Source organism: Nanorana parkeri, unplaced genomic scaffold, assembly GCF_000935625.1.
Source record: "Nanorana parkeri isolate BGI_ZX_2015 unplaced genomic scaffold, ASM93562v1 scaffold727, whole genome shotgun sequence".
Lineage (NCBI taxonomy): Eukaryota > Metazoa > Chordata > Amphibia > Anura > Dicroglossidae > Nanorana > Nanorana parkeri.
In genome coordinates, this window is record NW_017306995.1 from 583,457 (window position 1) to 599,349 (window position 15,893).

The following is a 15,893-nucleotide window of genomic DNA, read 5'->3' on the forward strand; positions in this document are numbered from 1 at the left end:
TGGTGAGATAGTGATTATATATGAAGAATTAACTTTCTTTACTCCAAAATCATAGCGGTTACATTTGATTATTAGTGTTTTTGTTTACAATTCTAATTAACAGTGTGCAGGGTGAATTCTTCTGCTAATTTTTCATATCTTTCTCTATTTTATTCCTGAGATTGTATTGTGTATGGTTAAATTGGGTACAAAATTGTATGTAACTAGTTGCTATTATAGGTATACTAGCCTGTTCGCTTGTTGTCCCTATTAGACTAGTAAACCTATTATCTTCAGAAATCGTTAGGATTACAAGGAAAATTTTACTTTTGAGATACGTCTCTTTCTTTCCTATGGCCACGGAGAGTAAGAAACAATCTTAAAGGTGTCTAGGTATTTTTATTTTTCTGATAATTTATTTCCATTTAGTTCTTTGATTGTGTGTTTGAATTGTAATCACCAGTAATTTATGTTTTGTACAGAAATATATGATTATACTCGTATATTAATACATTATTTTGATTTATTAGTGTCATTGGGAGATATTTATATATTGTGGTAAGAAATCACCATAAGCTCAAAGAACTCAGGGAATTGGTTTGGGGTGTATTATCAAGTGTCTGAACTGAATTCATACTGTTTATTAAGTTATTTATTATTTGCCGTAATCGGCTGGAGGCACTGTCTATTAAATCTAAATATAATTCAGACACCACCCTATTATTAATATTTCACCAAGATTTTATACCACTCAATCACAGCAAGGGCCACATCATTATAAATAGGGAAGCAGGTTGTTTGCCACAACAGTAGAAGTGATTTTTTTCTGAAGATATGGGTAAGCAAAGCGATTTAACAGCCTTTGAGTATCAGCAAAGCAGCAGAATTCGTTAAATGTTCAATGTGGCCATCAGCGACTAGTCAATGTTAGGGCAGAACGGAGAGTGGCAAAACTGGTACAAGACAACAGAAGGGCAACAGTGCATCAAATTACTGCAGATCTTGATCAGGGATCCTCTCAAATGAGCATTGGAAAAAAGTAATGTGGTCCGATGAATCACGTTTTCAGTTGCATCATGCAGATGGCACGGTGAGAATTTGGTGGAAACGGCATGAAAGCATGCACCCCACATTCATGAGTACAACCCTTCAAGCTGGTGGGGGCAGTGTTATGGTTTGGGGCATGTTTTCCTGGCATGATTTGTGCTCTTTAATTCGTGTGGAACAACATCTGAATAGCACAACATACCAAAGTATTGTTGCTGATCAAGTTCATCCTATCATGTTGATATCAATGGAGATGGCTTCTTCCAACAAGTCAATGCGCCATGCCACGGTGCTCGTATTGTGCAGGAGTGGTTTCAAGAACATGAGGGAGACTTTACCTTGCTTAGGTGGCCCCCACAATCACCAGATCTCAATCCAATTGAGCATTTGTGGGACGAAGTTGAAAGAGCCATCAGGCAGCTGGTTCTACAACCATCAAATCTCACAGAACTGGACAGTGCTATTCATCAGGCATGGTGTCAGATTCCTCACATCACCTTTCAACATCTCGTGTAGTAAATGCCAAGAAGAATCGCCGCAGTATTGAAGGCAAAAGGTGGCCCAACGAAGTACTGATGGGGTGGTCATAATAATCTGGCCACTCAGTGTAGAGTGAATACACAACTTGGTGTGACTCTTTGTTCCCAAGCACTTGTCTGAAGCTGACAGCACGATCGAATCCCGGGAAACCTTAAAGAGAAAGTCCTACCAGGAGACTGAGGGTTCAAGTCCGCTCAGTGTAACTTTCCTGAGGAACCCTAACAAACAGTGCTGTTATAAAGAAAGCCTTTCAGTCTGGCAATCATGCCACAGGATTTAAAGACTTAAATCTGGGAATGGACATGCCACCTGTACAGATAGCTCTGGGCTTATGGTGAAACTTGTTGAAAGACACCTTTTGGCTTTCTGCAGACAAGCAACTTACCAAACATGGTGTTCTCTCAGTGGGAGCCCATCGCCGTACAAGGTAAATCCTTACTGAGACAGCTAACAGAGACTATTAAATATTGGGATGCTCCACTACCAACAGACAAACATTCAAAATGGGGGTCCTGAAAGCAATCTCTACATGCCTTAGATGGAATTCACATACCACACTTTTGCACTTCAACTTCCCTTGCTGCAAGTCAAAGAAGAGAAATTCACATCTTCTCAGATGCATCTTCTGGGGCTAAAGCAGCTGTCACCTACCTCAAGGTAAGAGACTCTTCCAATCAAACCCATGTAGGGTTTCTATTTGGGAAAGCCAAGTTAGCACATAAGCCTGAACACACAATTACATTTACAAAACTGAAAGGGCTATCATTTTTATCATAAGTATGTTTTAAATGATAGAGACAGAATATCAAACAAAAATCCAGAAAAAACAAATGATACAAATGTTATAAATTGAGTTGCAGTTCAGTGAGTAAAATAAGTATTTAATCCCCTACCTACCAACATTAATTCTGGCTCCCACAGACTGGCTATGTGGTAGACAGATTAGTCCAGTCAATTTAAGAAGGTATATAAAAGACACCTGTCACCTATGATTAAAAAAAATTAGACCTTTCATTTCTTTGTAAGTGGGCAAAATCTGCAGAGGATCAAATATTTTCCTCACTGTAGATGACTTCAAGTTCTACACACAGCAAAGTTGTTCTGGCCTACATATACAATCAGACAAAACGTTGCTGTGTCTGTCAGCAACTGTGTAGAAAGAATCAGGAAATCCTCTAAGCCTAAACGATGTCTTTATGTTCCATCTGAAATTAATCCTGCAGATCATGCCACCAGGCCAGTGTCTTGGAGAAATGTACACTGCTTTGACAGCCCAAGTAGACGAGGTTTGTACGCATTACTGCAAAGTTAGTCCATATTGCACACTGCTTTCACACTAACCCAATGATGCGCACTGTCAAGGTTGGCACATATGCCAAAAACCTCTTTCTGTAAAAGACGTTGCTGAAAGCGAACTGATCATAATAGGCAGTGTACAACGACAATTTATTTGTGGCCACTAACATGGGTTTGTGGCAGTCCCCCTCCCCCTCTTTCATTTTAATCTATTTCTCCTCAGTGCAGGGCAGTTTTAATTACATTGCCCCTTTAAAAGCATTGCCCCTTTAAGAAACCCCTTACCTGTTTGGGCGGGAAAATTGTCCAGCTTCTAGAAGGCTCTGGGGGCTCACCTCTCCCTATAAAAGGTCAGCACCTGAGGAGCAGAGGTCACTCGGCTGGACTCACAGCGCAGCAAGCTACCACCGCCCCCCCCTTTTTTCGTAAAAAAACCCCCATATATGTCGCAAGCTTTTTATGTGGTTTGTCACCCTCAACGTGAGGGAGGACTTAATTTATGTACAGTCCTTCATGATGGTATTGCTTGAGTCGTAGTGGCTAGGCAATTATTTGGTGATTTATAGATTGAGATTGATCGTTTGATATTTTAAGTAAAGTTGATTTATTTTAAACCAATAAAAAGTGCCGCGGCCAATTTCAATCCAGATGTTGTCTCTTGTGTATTTATTAATTTGTGTATTTATTAATGTATGTTAATTTACTATATTTTGTACCGCCTGCAATCCCATGTCTTTAGCTCAGAAATAAAATATATCCGTGTCAAGCAGGATATTCTTAAAATCAATGCAACTGCCAAGCTGAATTCATTCTTTGACATTGATGTGACTATGGATCCAGAGTTCACAGCCATCCTTACTCTAGCTTCTGTTCGTTCTCAGGAGCTTGGAACTGTTCCTGTTTCACATGGAAACTTTACAATCAGAATTACATGAGCGCCCATATTCTTCAGGTACTAACGCAAGCAACTCATACGTAGTAAAGTAAGCAACTCATAGCCTACTTAGGTTGGAAGATGACACCAGAAGAAAAAAATCATAACATTGTACAAAAGAAGTGCCTAGCTATTACATGAGCACTAGAGGATTTACAATATTTTGCCGGGGTGCTACTTCTGACAAATAATGGACCATGCTCTGTTAAAGTGGATGGCCCAGGCTAAAAGGTGGAACCCATAAGTCACTCGCTGGTTTCTGGCACTCCAGGATCTCTTTACAAGAGTGGCAATTTGGCTTGGTTGTTGTCAGAAAAATGTGGATGTCCTCTCTAGAAAACAGAGCTTGGCAGCGGTGTTCAAAACAACAGAAACAGAGGATGGGGGTTTGTGAAAAACAGTCCCAATTTGTCCAGGGCATGGTCTAGGGGTTTACATTCCTACCAGACTGTGGTGCCTAATCAAGTGAGCTGATTGTAGAAAGTCGCCCAGTCTTTTCAGCAGTAGGTAGGGGTTAAAAACTAGCTACACTCTCTCCCACTTGTGAAATAAAACGCAGTTCCTGTGTTGTCCACTTCTGCCTATGTATGTGTGAAAAGACCACCCTGTGAGTATTCCCCAGAATTGTCTGTGCCTTGACAGGAATCCAAATCAGACTGAAAGTCTGGTCTGTAAAATGGTAAGAGACTGTTGAGAGTCATTCTGTGAATGAAACAGATTGTTTCACTAAATCCGATACTCACTCTATAAAAATTACTAGGGCTGAGACGAAAGCTAGCAAGAGTCCGAAAATTAATTTGATGACCTATATTGCTGTATTGTTATGAATATTCCCCTTTTTGTATCTTCATGTGGGCAATAAAAGTGGCCAGGAAGCCCTAAGATGCACCTTGTTGAGTGGACTGACTAACTGAAATTATCTACCTTTTTGATGCTGAAACCTACAATAGATATACGTATGTATGTTAGACTAAATAAATTAGCTGATTTATGTAGCATATAATGAATTTTTTAAGCAGAACTCCAGGCAGGATAAGCTTTCCAGGATTACATCAGTAAACATACCTTAGCCTCACATGCAAACCCTCATTATTGCAAGCACTTCTCAGCATCTTAAAAAGTGATTTGCCTAAATGCCCGAATAGTATTGCTATCACTGTACTAATGAGCTGTTCCAGCTTTAAGCCCCGATCGTGGGTTGTTTGCTTTTAAAACCAATGTTGCTCAATACTTTTCAAAAGACTTTGCAGGTATAATGACAATGTTGCACAACATGTGAAATAATTAGACAGCCAAGTAATGAGCTTTTTTAAATAAAAGGGTCAGCAATGGGTATGTACATGAGCCCTCATGGAGTGACTTGGCCTATTAATAACACTTAATCTGCCTCCAACCATTCAAAATAAACTCTGGATTAAAAAAAAAAAACACAAATGCAGGATAGTGCACCACACTGCAGCTAACACAAGTGCAGAGAAATGCAATATACCCTAAAGGTGGCTCCCTTGGCTGGCAGGTTATGCAGAAACAAATGTTATGAAGGGTACCTCATGTTTGGTATTCTTATTTATTCAGTCTATTTTCCGTAACATTTTAGGCTCTGACATGAACACTTTTTTTCTACTACCCTTCAGAAGTGTTTCTCTTTCTGTGAGATGTTGTGCACTAAATTTTTTTTTTTGTGCAAAACCTGTGCCATCTTTATTCAGATCACAAGGCACTTATTATTATTAGTATTTTGGGGATACATGCCTCTTTGGTGCATTTCAGTTATATATACTTCTCCAGTGTTGAATATATGTTAAAATGAAAAAAATCATACAGAAGTAAAATCAGTCAATGAGTCTATAGTTCATGTGTTTTATTTAAAAAATAGATATTTGAATCATGCTAAAAAAAATAACAAATTACTCACAGAAATATGAGTACAATGATCTTTAACAGAGGTATTTGACAGCACTTAAATAACATACACACTTTATGGTTTAATACAAACATACACAAAAATATAGCGCCTCAACATGATAAAAAAATAGAAAAATCCAGTTTTGTTCCAGTGCCTTTGTATTAGATATTTTGTGCTGCTTTATGGTTGTAATTCAATGCTAGAATGTTCCTGTTTCTCTGCATGACTGTGGAGAGAGTGTTACCACAGTCTAAAAGCCTGTGTCATCATGTACTTGGTAATAATAAATTAAAAGGGTATTACTCACTCACAAAATTCTAAGTCTCCATTTTATCGAAAATGATTTAAGAAGAAAAAAAAAGCTATATTAACAATCATTTCACAAATTAGAAACAAAGTTCTAAATTAATGCCACAAACATTATATAATTTACAATATGCAGAATCCCTTTTCCTAGTTTCTAGGTAAGAGTGTTTAAAAAAAAATAAAATAAATTGTAACATTTACACATTTTGGGTTTTGGCTGGCTTCATGAAACTTCCAGAGCTATAGTATTGCTGAGGCTGTTACCGTGGAAACTGTGGAAAGTTGCTTTCTTGAATGTTATTTCTAGTTAATTTAGTAGGCAGTTGTCCATGGGATACCATTTATTTAAAAAAAAAACATTTTGTGTTCAAATGTGTGGCCATCTGAAGTTAATTAGGAAAAAAGTGTATTAACAGAAAAAGGAAAGGATTACATTTAATCAACCATCTATGGTGTTTCTAATGCAGAAGGAAAGTTGAAGATAAATCTGATTTGTTGCTGCAAGCAATAGATACACGTTCTCTTTAATGGCATTAATGCTGTCTTTTGTTGAATGAGCTGGTACTTTTTTTTATTGCCCTAAATATAGGCACACATAATGTTCCAGTCTATTGAGATGCATCCTGGATCTCCACAAAATGCACGGTTCTCTGCAGATCAGACATGCAAATATTCAAGTACATGTAAAACTTGCACATCACAAATTCTTCTAAATAGATCATCACTATGTTAGTTCATATTTACAGTTTGGTACCTGCATAGTTATATCTTGTATTCCTTGTACAGTAACCAAAGAAGAGCAGTTCATTTACATTGTGTAAAAATGTAACTTCTACACAAGGGCTTTACTGCCTGGGTAGAGTTGTTTTACACGTAAAGAGAAAAAAAAGACTAAAACTTGACACCTAACAAATGTCATAAAAGTAAAAAAAAAAATGAGACAGCACATACAGTATATACATATATTGCACATATATATATACATACATTTCATAGAAGTAGTCAAATTAAAAGAATATTCACACAGTTTTTACTGCCATACTGTCTGAGGTATATAAGAAGCCACTGGGTGATTTTACATTTCAACATGAACCTTATTCTAATAAAAATGAATACATTCATTTCTGATATGTCAGCTTAGCGTGTGCAGATCTATGGAACTGAAATGCAGAATCAGATATTATGTAACAAACAATCAACATGATCAAATCACAGCCCCAAGTAGTCTTGAAGGCAATGTATCCTCATTCAACAGAATGATCCCCTGTTGTCCCCAAATTATTGGGAAAGCAGAATAGACTTTAAACAGTCTCGTGTACATTTATCTCTCTTTCATTCTTCATAGTTCTGTTCATCATCCTATGACAATTACATGTCATGCTTTCAGTAAATGAAACATTTAAAATATGGCTGGTATGTACAAATATATATACCATTAGTTATGGTATTGCAATATCTTGCTCGATATGTTAGAGTCTTAAAGCATACAAAAATGATAGCATAACCTATTTCTTTCTGGTATTCAGGTATTCTTCAATGTAATCAACAAAGATGTCAAATTCTCCAACGGCCTTGTAAATACCTTGATCTTTTAACTAGAAGAGAAAGAGAATGACCACTTAATTGGTTATAGTCTCACATGCGGCAATAAAAGTTCGGATCAAGTTTGGATGCTGGCTTTTTTGGACTTGCAATTGTTTACTGTTAATCAAATCAATATTTTTAGTAATAAATGCACTCATACCAATACCCAGTTTTTTTAGGTATAATATCGAAAAGGAGGTTGCGTCGTAAATAGATACTAAACATCTCAAGCCTCAATGGTTATTCAGTATGTGCACGTAGTTTGGGGTGGGCAAGTGTTATTTTATTTTACTATTTTTTTTTACTTTAAGTGACATTAAAGTCATATATGTGTCCCACCCCCCTGCTGCTTTAAGGACTTAGCTTAAATGATGCTGCACCACTTGCTCAGCCTCCTGTGATAGCGAATAAGGATGGAGAGTGGGTTCAAGCACTCAGCGATCAGGGAATGCTGAGTGTTGGTAAATAATTTAGGCCATAGTATGTTTACTGTGTCTACAATTATGAATGAATGGGAAGTGATCTACATCACTTCCTATTCATTCATGATTGTGGACATGGTAAACATACTATCTCCACAAGTTAGGAATGAACAGGAACACTCAGTATAAAAGGTTTCCTGTTCATTTATAACAGAGGCTGCAGAAAAAGAGATTGAGGACTCTGTGTCCTCAATCTCTTTTTCTATTTTAAAAGGGAAATATCAGGGATCTGTTTAGACCCCTGATATTTCCCCAAAGCCCCTAGCAGTAAAGTAAAAAAAAAAAGAATATTTAATATAAATAAATAAAAACGTAAAAGTTTATAAAAAAAAATATTTTAAAAGGTTACAAAAAATAGTTTCTGTCTAACATTTTTTTTTATTTTTGGTTCTGTTTCGGTTTTAAAATTTTAATTTCGGTGCACCTCTGTTGTGTATATTTCAGAGATGACTAGCTCATTTTGTGTTTCTAAAGTCTTCTATTCAGCTCTTTGACTAATAGAGATGTGCCCAGAGGTTCAGAATGGAAACAATATGCTTGGATGCGCAAGGGATATCTTGCCCAACATGCATTAGTTTTGCAATTTCACACAAGGGTAAAAAGCATGATCTTGAGTTTTTTCAAATCTAAAGTTCATCCTCTTGCATTCATTGCTCATCAGTATAAACAGGAGTAGCAACATACCTTTTTGTATTTTTCTTTGATCTGCTTGATGGCCTTGCTTTTTCTATCACATGGCAAAAAATGTTGCTGTCAAAAGAACCAATAAGAAAATTAGCTACAGGAGTAATAAAAACGAACAAGCCCGGCCATCCTGAGAGACCATTTAATATGCATTATCCTTTATATCATAATAAGATTAATGTACTGTTAAATAATTTGCGTCCACAAAATTATACAAGTAAAGAAGCACAGTAGATCCTTCTTAAATCAAAAGCTCCCTACATGTCTAATGTCAATCCCAAATCCCAAAATCAAAGGGTTATTCCTGATTTAAAGATAGTGGGAAGGTTAATGCAAATCCTTTTTTATGCCTCTTCCACAAGAAAAAAAGACCAGTTAAGGGAAAGAAGGGATCTCTGCTAGTTGTAGTCATATTTAATAGAGGAGATACCATATCCAATGTGCAGGTCAGGAAACATTTGGGCAATGTAACCTATTTTACAATGAGGCTACAAATAATATAGATTTTTATAAAAAAAAGTTAAACTCCTCAGATAACACAGATAATTTAAATTCTTAAAGGTTGAGGGTACTAAAAATGCAATAAGGGATTGTTACTGATGAGGAAAAGCTGCCTCTGTCGATCGTTGCGGAAATAGCTGCTAATAGCAGCCTGGGTACACGAAGCAGGACCTTAGCTGTCAAACTGACAACAGGTCCTGTCAGCTACCTAGACTCAGCAGGAAAGGACTCTAAAACATGTTAAGGTATTTTTTCCGTTACAGGTAAAAGCTAACCCCAAATTTTAGATGTAGTAGAGAAAAAGTTACAATTTGTGGACAGTTTCCTTATTATGTATGTTACTCTGAGGGGAGATTTTGCCTCACTTCCTGTCCCTGGGAAACTCATGAAAAAAAAAACAAAGTGGTGTGGTTGTCACCAGTCAAGACACAGAAAAATACAGTCCTGACTGAAACTTCCCCAAAAGGGACAAAGACAATTCCAAAAACTGACATTTTCCTGTTGTGTTTAAAATTCGTTTAGGCATTTATATACCTACATCTGCCATTCCTAGAGAGATCATGTGTATTTTTTTGAATTTTTTTTATTGGTGCTTGTGTGTACATATAATTGCATGTATAATTTGCATATAGTGACAGAGAGGAAATGTCAAAGAAAATCTCATCGAGATTTTGGGGTGATTATAAATGTTTTATTACATTTCATAGATTTTTTAATGAAAATTTACTGTACATTTTTAAATTATATAGTAAAAAATAAAAACCCCAGTGATGATTAAATACCACCATAAGAAAGTTCTATCTATCCCCAAAAAAATGGTATAAAATTAATTTCAGTACAGCGTTGCATGACGGAATAAGGGGTTGATTTACTAACCTTATAAACACGCCACAAACAAGTATACACCTCTGTAGTGTGTTCCCTCCCAGCATCTGGTGGAATCTAGACACCTTTGTAGTGTGTACACACCCAGCAGGTGTGTTGTGCAAAGCCCTGCATGAATTGCAAGGTGATGTTGTGTAAATTAGCTCTATGTTGTGTTGCTTGCGTTGAGGAATGCAGGAATGTAAATGCATGAGCTAACCATTTTTGTCTAAACTGTGAAGCAGCATTATATATGCATCATGTGCATGATTTTTCCATATATGGCATTAGTGGAAATTAGAGACTTAGAGACTTTTTGGTTGATAAATACGTTTTGCTGGTGCGTGCGTGTGTTTAGGTTAGTACACTGATCCAACATTGTTTCCTCCTCTGCTATTTAATAAGGCACACACTGTTGCATTGCATACAGCGTACCCATTCCTCTGTTTCTACCTTTTATCCCTTTAGATTGTAGGTTCATATGGTCTGGGGTCTTTCTCCTTGCTCCTGTATATATTTTGGGATATATTGTGAAAATGTAATTATGTTAATTGTGCCTAAGCAGTACAAAATGTACCTTTTTGTGTGGAATTCCGCCTAAAAAAAGCAGTGTACTTCCTGGTATGTGAGGTGGCCTAAACACTCCAACCCTACAGTCTTATATCTGCATACATGCAATGTGAAATTGAGGCCCTGCTGCCTTTGAACGCTAATCAGATTTGTAGTGAGATTTAGTGATCTCACTACTGAGCTGCTCATCATTGTTCTTGCTGGAGGCTCTGACATGAGAAAGCAAAATTATGCCTTTAGCAAGATGGCCTTCTCCATACAGAGACCAAGATAGAACAAGACATGGAAAAAGATTAGCTGCAGGGAGACCTCAGGATACTGGTGATTAGCCCTTTACCCTTTGAATACCTTTTTGGCCAAATCTTCAGGCGTTCAATTCCTTAATAATAATAATAATAATAATTTTAAAAACCTGTAAGTTCTCTTTTTGGTGTCTGACATGCATAGGATAGTATCTGACACTCTGTATTCTAAAGCACAAAATGCCATTTTCTGTATTACCCTTCTGTATTACTGTACTATATACTCACACAGCGTTTCATTGTCTGCTTTAGGTCTAGCAGTTTGTCCTTCATGAAATTCACATTTGATTTAATGACAATACTGCCTCTTTGTGCATATGGTAGAACATCATCTAGGTAGAATCGAATCATTTCTGATACAGTTTGACATCCAATAGAACTCTGAAAAAAATGAGAGGACATCACTAAAACAGAAGCTTGATATCTGTTACATTTCCACTAAATTTACTCACTGTACTAATGCAAAGCTAACAGCTGATTAAAGGAACCCTTACCTGAAGTTAGAGGCTGCCATTGCCAACTACTCATCCTGCAAATGCTAGTTGCATGGCTGTCATGCTGAACCTCTTGCCTAATACTTGGAGTTACTAACCCAGAACAAGTGTGCAGATAAGGTCTTCTGACTCTGACTTCTGTGATCTGCATACTTGTTTATGTCAGTGACTCAGAAAACAGCCAGACAGTTAGCATTTATTTTTCAGAAGAAGGGCAGCAATGGCAATCTCCATATGTCACTTAGGAAATGTTTACTTTAAGGTTCAAATTCTAGCTTCTAATGTTTCATTTTCATTTTGAGTAAATCAAAATGTAGGAGTATCACAACATAAAGTATCTGAAGATGTCTAAACATCTTGTTTTTACATCAGTTACACTGGGTGCTCCTACACTTCGATTCACGAAGACCATCCACCAGTGAGGACAGACCCTATAGTGAATCCACTATAATCATCACCAACCCCAATGTGATCCAGTGCCACTGCAACCACTGCTATATACGATACATATTATTGTCCTCCTTACCTTGAAGTCCTGTAGCAAACTATTTTCAAGTAATATGGTATCCAATTCATCATCCTTCATTTGCTGGAAAATAAAAATAAAACAAAATGCTGAAAAGACATCAGAGACAGTGTGGAATTAATATTAACCTAAAGTGACAATAAACTCGAGTTAATCATTAAAAATGCATTCAAGTACCTCATTTGTGCATCATTCACCTGTTGATCTTCAAATAATGTTTGAATTCACACTGACACTCTCCTTCTTTCTGGAGGGTGGCTGCTTTTGTTTCCCATGATCCCAGTGTGTGTTGTAAAGTAGCCACCGCTCCAAGGTCACTCCTCTGATGGACGACAGTCTTATGTTTCGTTTACTAAATTGCATTGTGATTATAGTCCATCATGGGAGCGAGCTTTGGAGCAGTGGCTACTTTACAACACACACAGAGACCATGGGGAACAAAAGTAGCCACCCTCCAGAAGAAACGACAGCATCAGCACCAATTCAGAGATGATTTGAGGATCTATAGCCGAGTGATACACAAATAAGATACATTTCTGTTAATAGTTAAGGTACTTGAATGCATTTTTAAGGTTTAACTCCTGAGTTTAGAGTCACTTTAAGTAACTAATACAATATTTCACTTAACCTTTTTTTTTCCAAACACTCAAGTAGATTTTGAATTTTGTGATGACTTGGACACTGTAGCTAACATATGCTTATCTGTTGGTGTTTCTCATGATTGATATATATCTTGCCAATGGCTTGGTGATTTCTCAGCTGTCATGCACAGGTATTCCCTCCTGAATGGAGCGGTATGAGCAGGGCGAAAGGTAAGTATTCCCTCTATTATTTGGCAGGTATGTCCTGTTTTTACAAAGTTTGTTATGATAAGGTTGCTTTAAGACACACACGCTGGTGAATGGCTACTGAAGGTTTTAAGGCACACACCTTGTTAAATGATGTAAAGATAATGGGGGTGATTTACTAACCTAAACACACACACACACACCAGGTGTGTGGGATTTTCACACAGCAAAACGTATTTATCAACCAAAAAGTCTCTAAAAGCATATTTCCACTAATGCCATATACGGAAAAATCATGCACATGATGCATATATAATGCTACTTCACAGTTTAGACAAAAATGGTTAGCTCATGCATTTACATTCCTGCATTCATCAACGCAAGCAACATAACATAGAGCTAATTTACACCACATTACCTTGCAATTCATTGCAGGGCTTTGCACAACACACCTGCTGGGTGTGTACACACTACAAAGGTGTTTCGATTCCTCCCATAGATCATGCTGGGAGGGAACACACTACAGAGGTGTATACACGTTCGTGGTGTGTTTAAAAGGTTAGTAAATCAACCCCAATATCTTCTTCTTTTGGGTCAGTAGATATGTGTTGGATATTTTAGGTGTATTTATGGGTATTGTTAATAATAATGTTTTGCAGCAGCAACATGCAAGTATATATAGTGTTCTTTTTCAAGATTTTCTTTTCGTTTTAAAACGGGAACAGAAAAAACAGTTTGATTTGTGCAATCCATTGCCCTTCGAGTTTAAAGAAGCAGTGATTAAGGTTGCAGCTTTGGGCTTGCTCAATCATATTAAACTATTCAATATATCCTGTTATGCAATAAATGATGAAGTTTAAAATTCAATACAATATTGACTTTTAGTGCACTGCAGTAATTTGTTGTACAGTATGGCAAAAGGTTACCAAGATTTCGTACAGCTACAACAATTATAAACAAAATACAATGACGTGTGTGTGTGTGTGTGTGTATATATGTATGTATATATATATATATGTAATTATATATATATATACACATACACACACACACACACACACACACACACACAGGTAGCCCTCAATTTACACTAGGGTTAGGTTCCAGTGACATAATACACTATATTTAAAACTTTGAAATAATGTTATGAATGCTCCAAGGATACCCCTTTGTCCCTAGCATGGCTGTATGTGCCTTCACATCTCCAAATTAACGTATGTGTGCCCCTGTTCTCCTCTGAATCTGCAAGTGTACCCCTGTGCTCCTCCATATCTCCAAGTGTACCCCTATGCTCTTCTGTAGCTCCAAGTGTACCCCAGCATGTCTCTGTGTATATCTACATGTGTATCCCTGTGCCACCAGCGCATCTCCATGGGTGCACCACCATACCACCAAGTGTCTCTTTGTGTGTCTCTGCAGGTGCCTACAGTTTTTTGATTGAGCAGAACCCCTTCCCAAACCACGTTCCTCCACTTGTGCCCCAATTCAGCCACTGGAGACTCTGCACTGTACTGTAGTGTTAGTATTCTAGCCACTTGCAGTTGTATAGAGTTCACCTGGGTATCCTTCCACAGCTGAGGTCTGCGGAGGAAGGATACATTAGGTGGAGCTATTGTTTCAATGGCGGTCATGACCACCGGAAAAGGGCGCTATTCTGAAATGGTGCAAACGGAACTGGTGCAAACTGAGGGCTACCACACTTTTATATATACATTCCTGACTTCTGCATATATTAAAGCTGAGCTTGCAGCGAAAAAAACTTTCATTTACATATATTCCTCAATAGCTGAAAAGCATATAATTCCACTCTGTGTGCACCATATGCCACAGACTCAGATTAGTGCTTTCCTACTTCTCTTGTGTAGGCATTTTATGGAATATTCCTTTTTATAAACCTATTTGCTTTTGTAGAATCAAGTTGGTGCTCCTTTTTGTTAGTGTTTGCACCTTTCTCAGGTGCATCATTTTTGTCAAGTCAGCTAAGCCATTCAACAAATGGATACAACCAGCTCCAAGGAGCTGCTTCCCTGGTCAGACTTGGTTGCAGACTAAATGCATTATATAACGAGCAGCCACAAAACGTGGCACAGAATCATAACAGCCATGAAACCTGCATCTTTTAAAGCAAGTCAGCAAAGGAAGCTCCCATATTCTTAAAATCACAGATTCCCTTTAAAATTATATTCTGCAATTCCATAATGCTGAATGGCAGAAAAAAAATAGTTATATAAAAAGTGGTAAATGTGTATGAGCAGGGAGAAAGCTAAGTATTCCCTCTTATATGTAAAACAGGATAAAAGAAACAATATTTAAAACTAGCATAAGTTTAGTATTTACATATTACATAAAATGTAAATTTAGAAAGAAAAATTGTAAATTTTATACCTGTTCAAAGCACTAAAACTGTTGATATTTTTCGCCAATGTGACACCAGTCTATAACTCAGACCAGAGTAAAATAAATAAAAACTTGTAGCTAGATAAACAGATACATACATTGAAAATTAGTGCATCTGCATTGGCCTGACTGTTTGCAGGGAAAACGTAAAAAAATTGTTGTATTCAGTAGTAAGCTAATAGAATGATAGCTGTTGAATACTTACAAAATAGTCTCTCACTTTCAGGAATGTGGTTCTGAGATCTTTCAGTTTAGCAGGGAATATATTTATAGCCCGCTGACAACTTCCTTGAGCATCTCCACTCTGACACATCACTGCCTTGCTGCAGGTAAAAATGAGCAAAAGCAAACAAAACACGTTCATGTTTATCACAGCTGCTCAAATGGTCTTGAAGGAAAGAAAAAACTAAACAAAAATAAACACAGCAGATCTGTCACAAACTGTCAAAATGTATGGCCCTATTATATAGTAAAATTCATGCAAATATTATAATGTCGTCACAATATTTCCTGTGTTTCCTTCCACACCACAATAGTATTTCATCACGTGACAAAAAAGTATTTCTGGTAAGTGTTTTTTCACATGCGATTTCTGCAAACAAAGTTTTTTTGTGTTCCAAATTTGTGGTTGTGGGTTCTCTTATTCACTTTGTGTTATTTTTATGCCTGGGAATGATAGTAAATACAATAAAT

At 37.1% G+C, this 15,893-nt stretch overlaps 1 protein-coding gene across 1 annotated transcript; it reads right to left on the reverse strand.

Moving 5' to 3' along the window:
- Nucleotides 1-7,478: 7,478 nt before the first annotated feature.
- On the reverse strand, nt 7,479-15,559 carry IL10 (interleukin 10). Its single transcript, XM_018564126.1, has 5 exons — nt 15,406-15,559; nt 12,016-12,078; nt 11,224-11,376; nt 8,759-8,824; nt 7,479-7,603 (listed from the first exon to the last, which is right to left on the reverse strand). Exons 1-5 carry the CDS (start codon nt 15,511-15,513, stop codon nt 7,514-7,516), a joined length of 480 nt encoding a protein of 159 aa, XP_018419628.1. The 5' UTR covers nt 15,514-15,559; the 3' UTR covers nt 7,479-7,513.
- Nucleotides 15,560-15,893: the final 334 nt, after the last annotated feature.

What these genes read in the sequence shown, in the direction of transcription:
- IL10 (XM_018564126.1), bottom strand. Translation starts at nt 15,513, where the DNA reads ATGTGTCAGAGTGGAGATGCTCAAGGAAGTTGTCAGCGGGCTATAAAT. An exon ending in TGAAAGTGAGAGACTATTTT is followed by an intron (nt 12,079 to 15,405) that starts GTAAGTATTCAA and finishes TTTATTTTCCAG; the next exon opens with CAAATGAAGGATGATGAATT. An exon ending in TCAAAGAAAAATACAAAAAG is followed by an intron (nt 7,604 to 8,758) that starts GTATGTTGCTAC and finishes TTTCTCTTCTAG; the next exon opens with TTAAAAGATCAAGGTATTTA.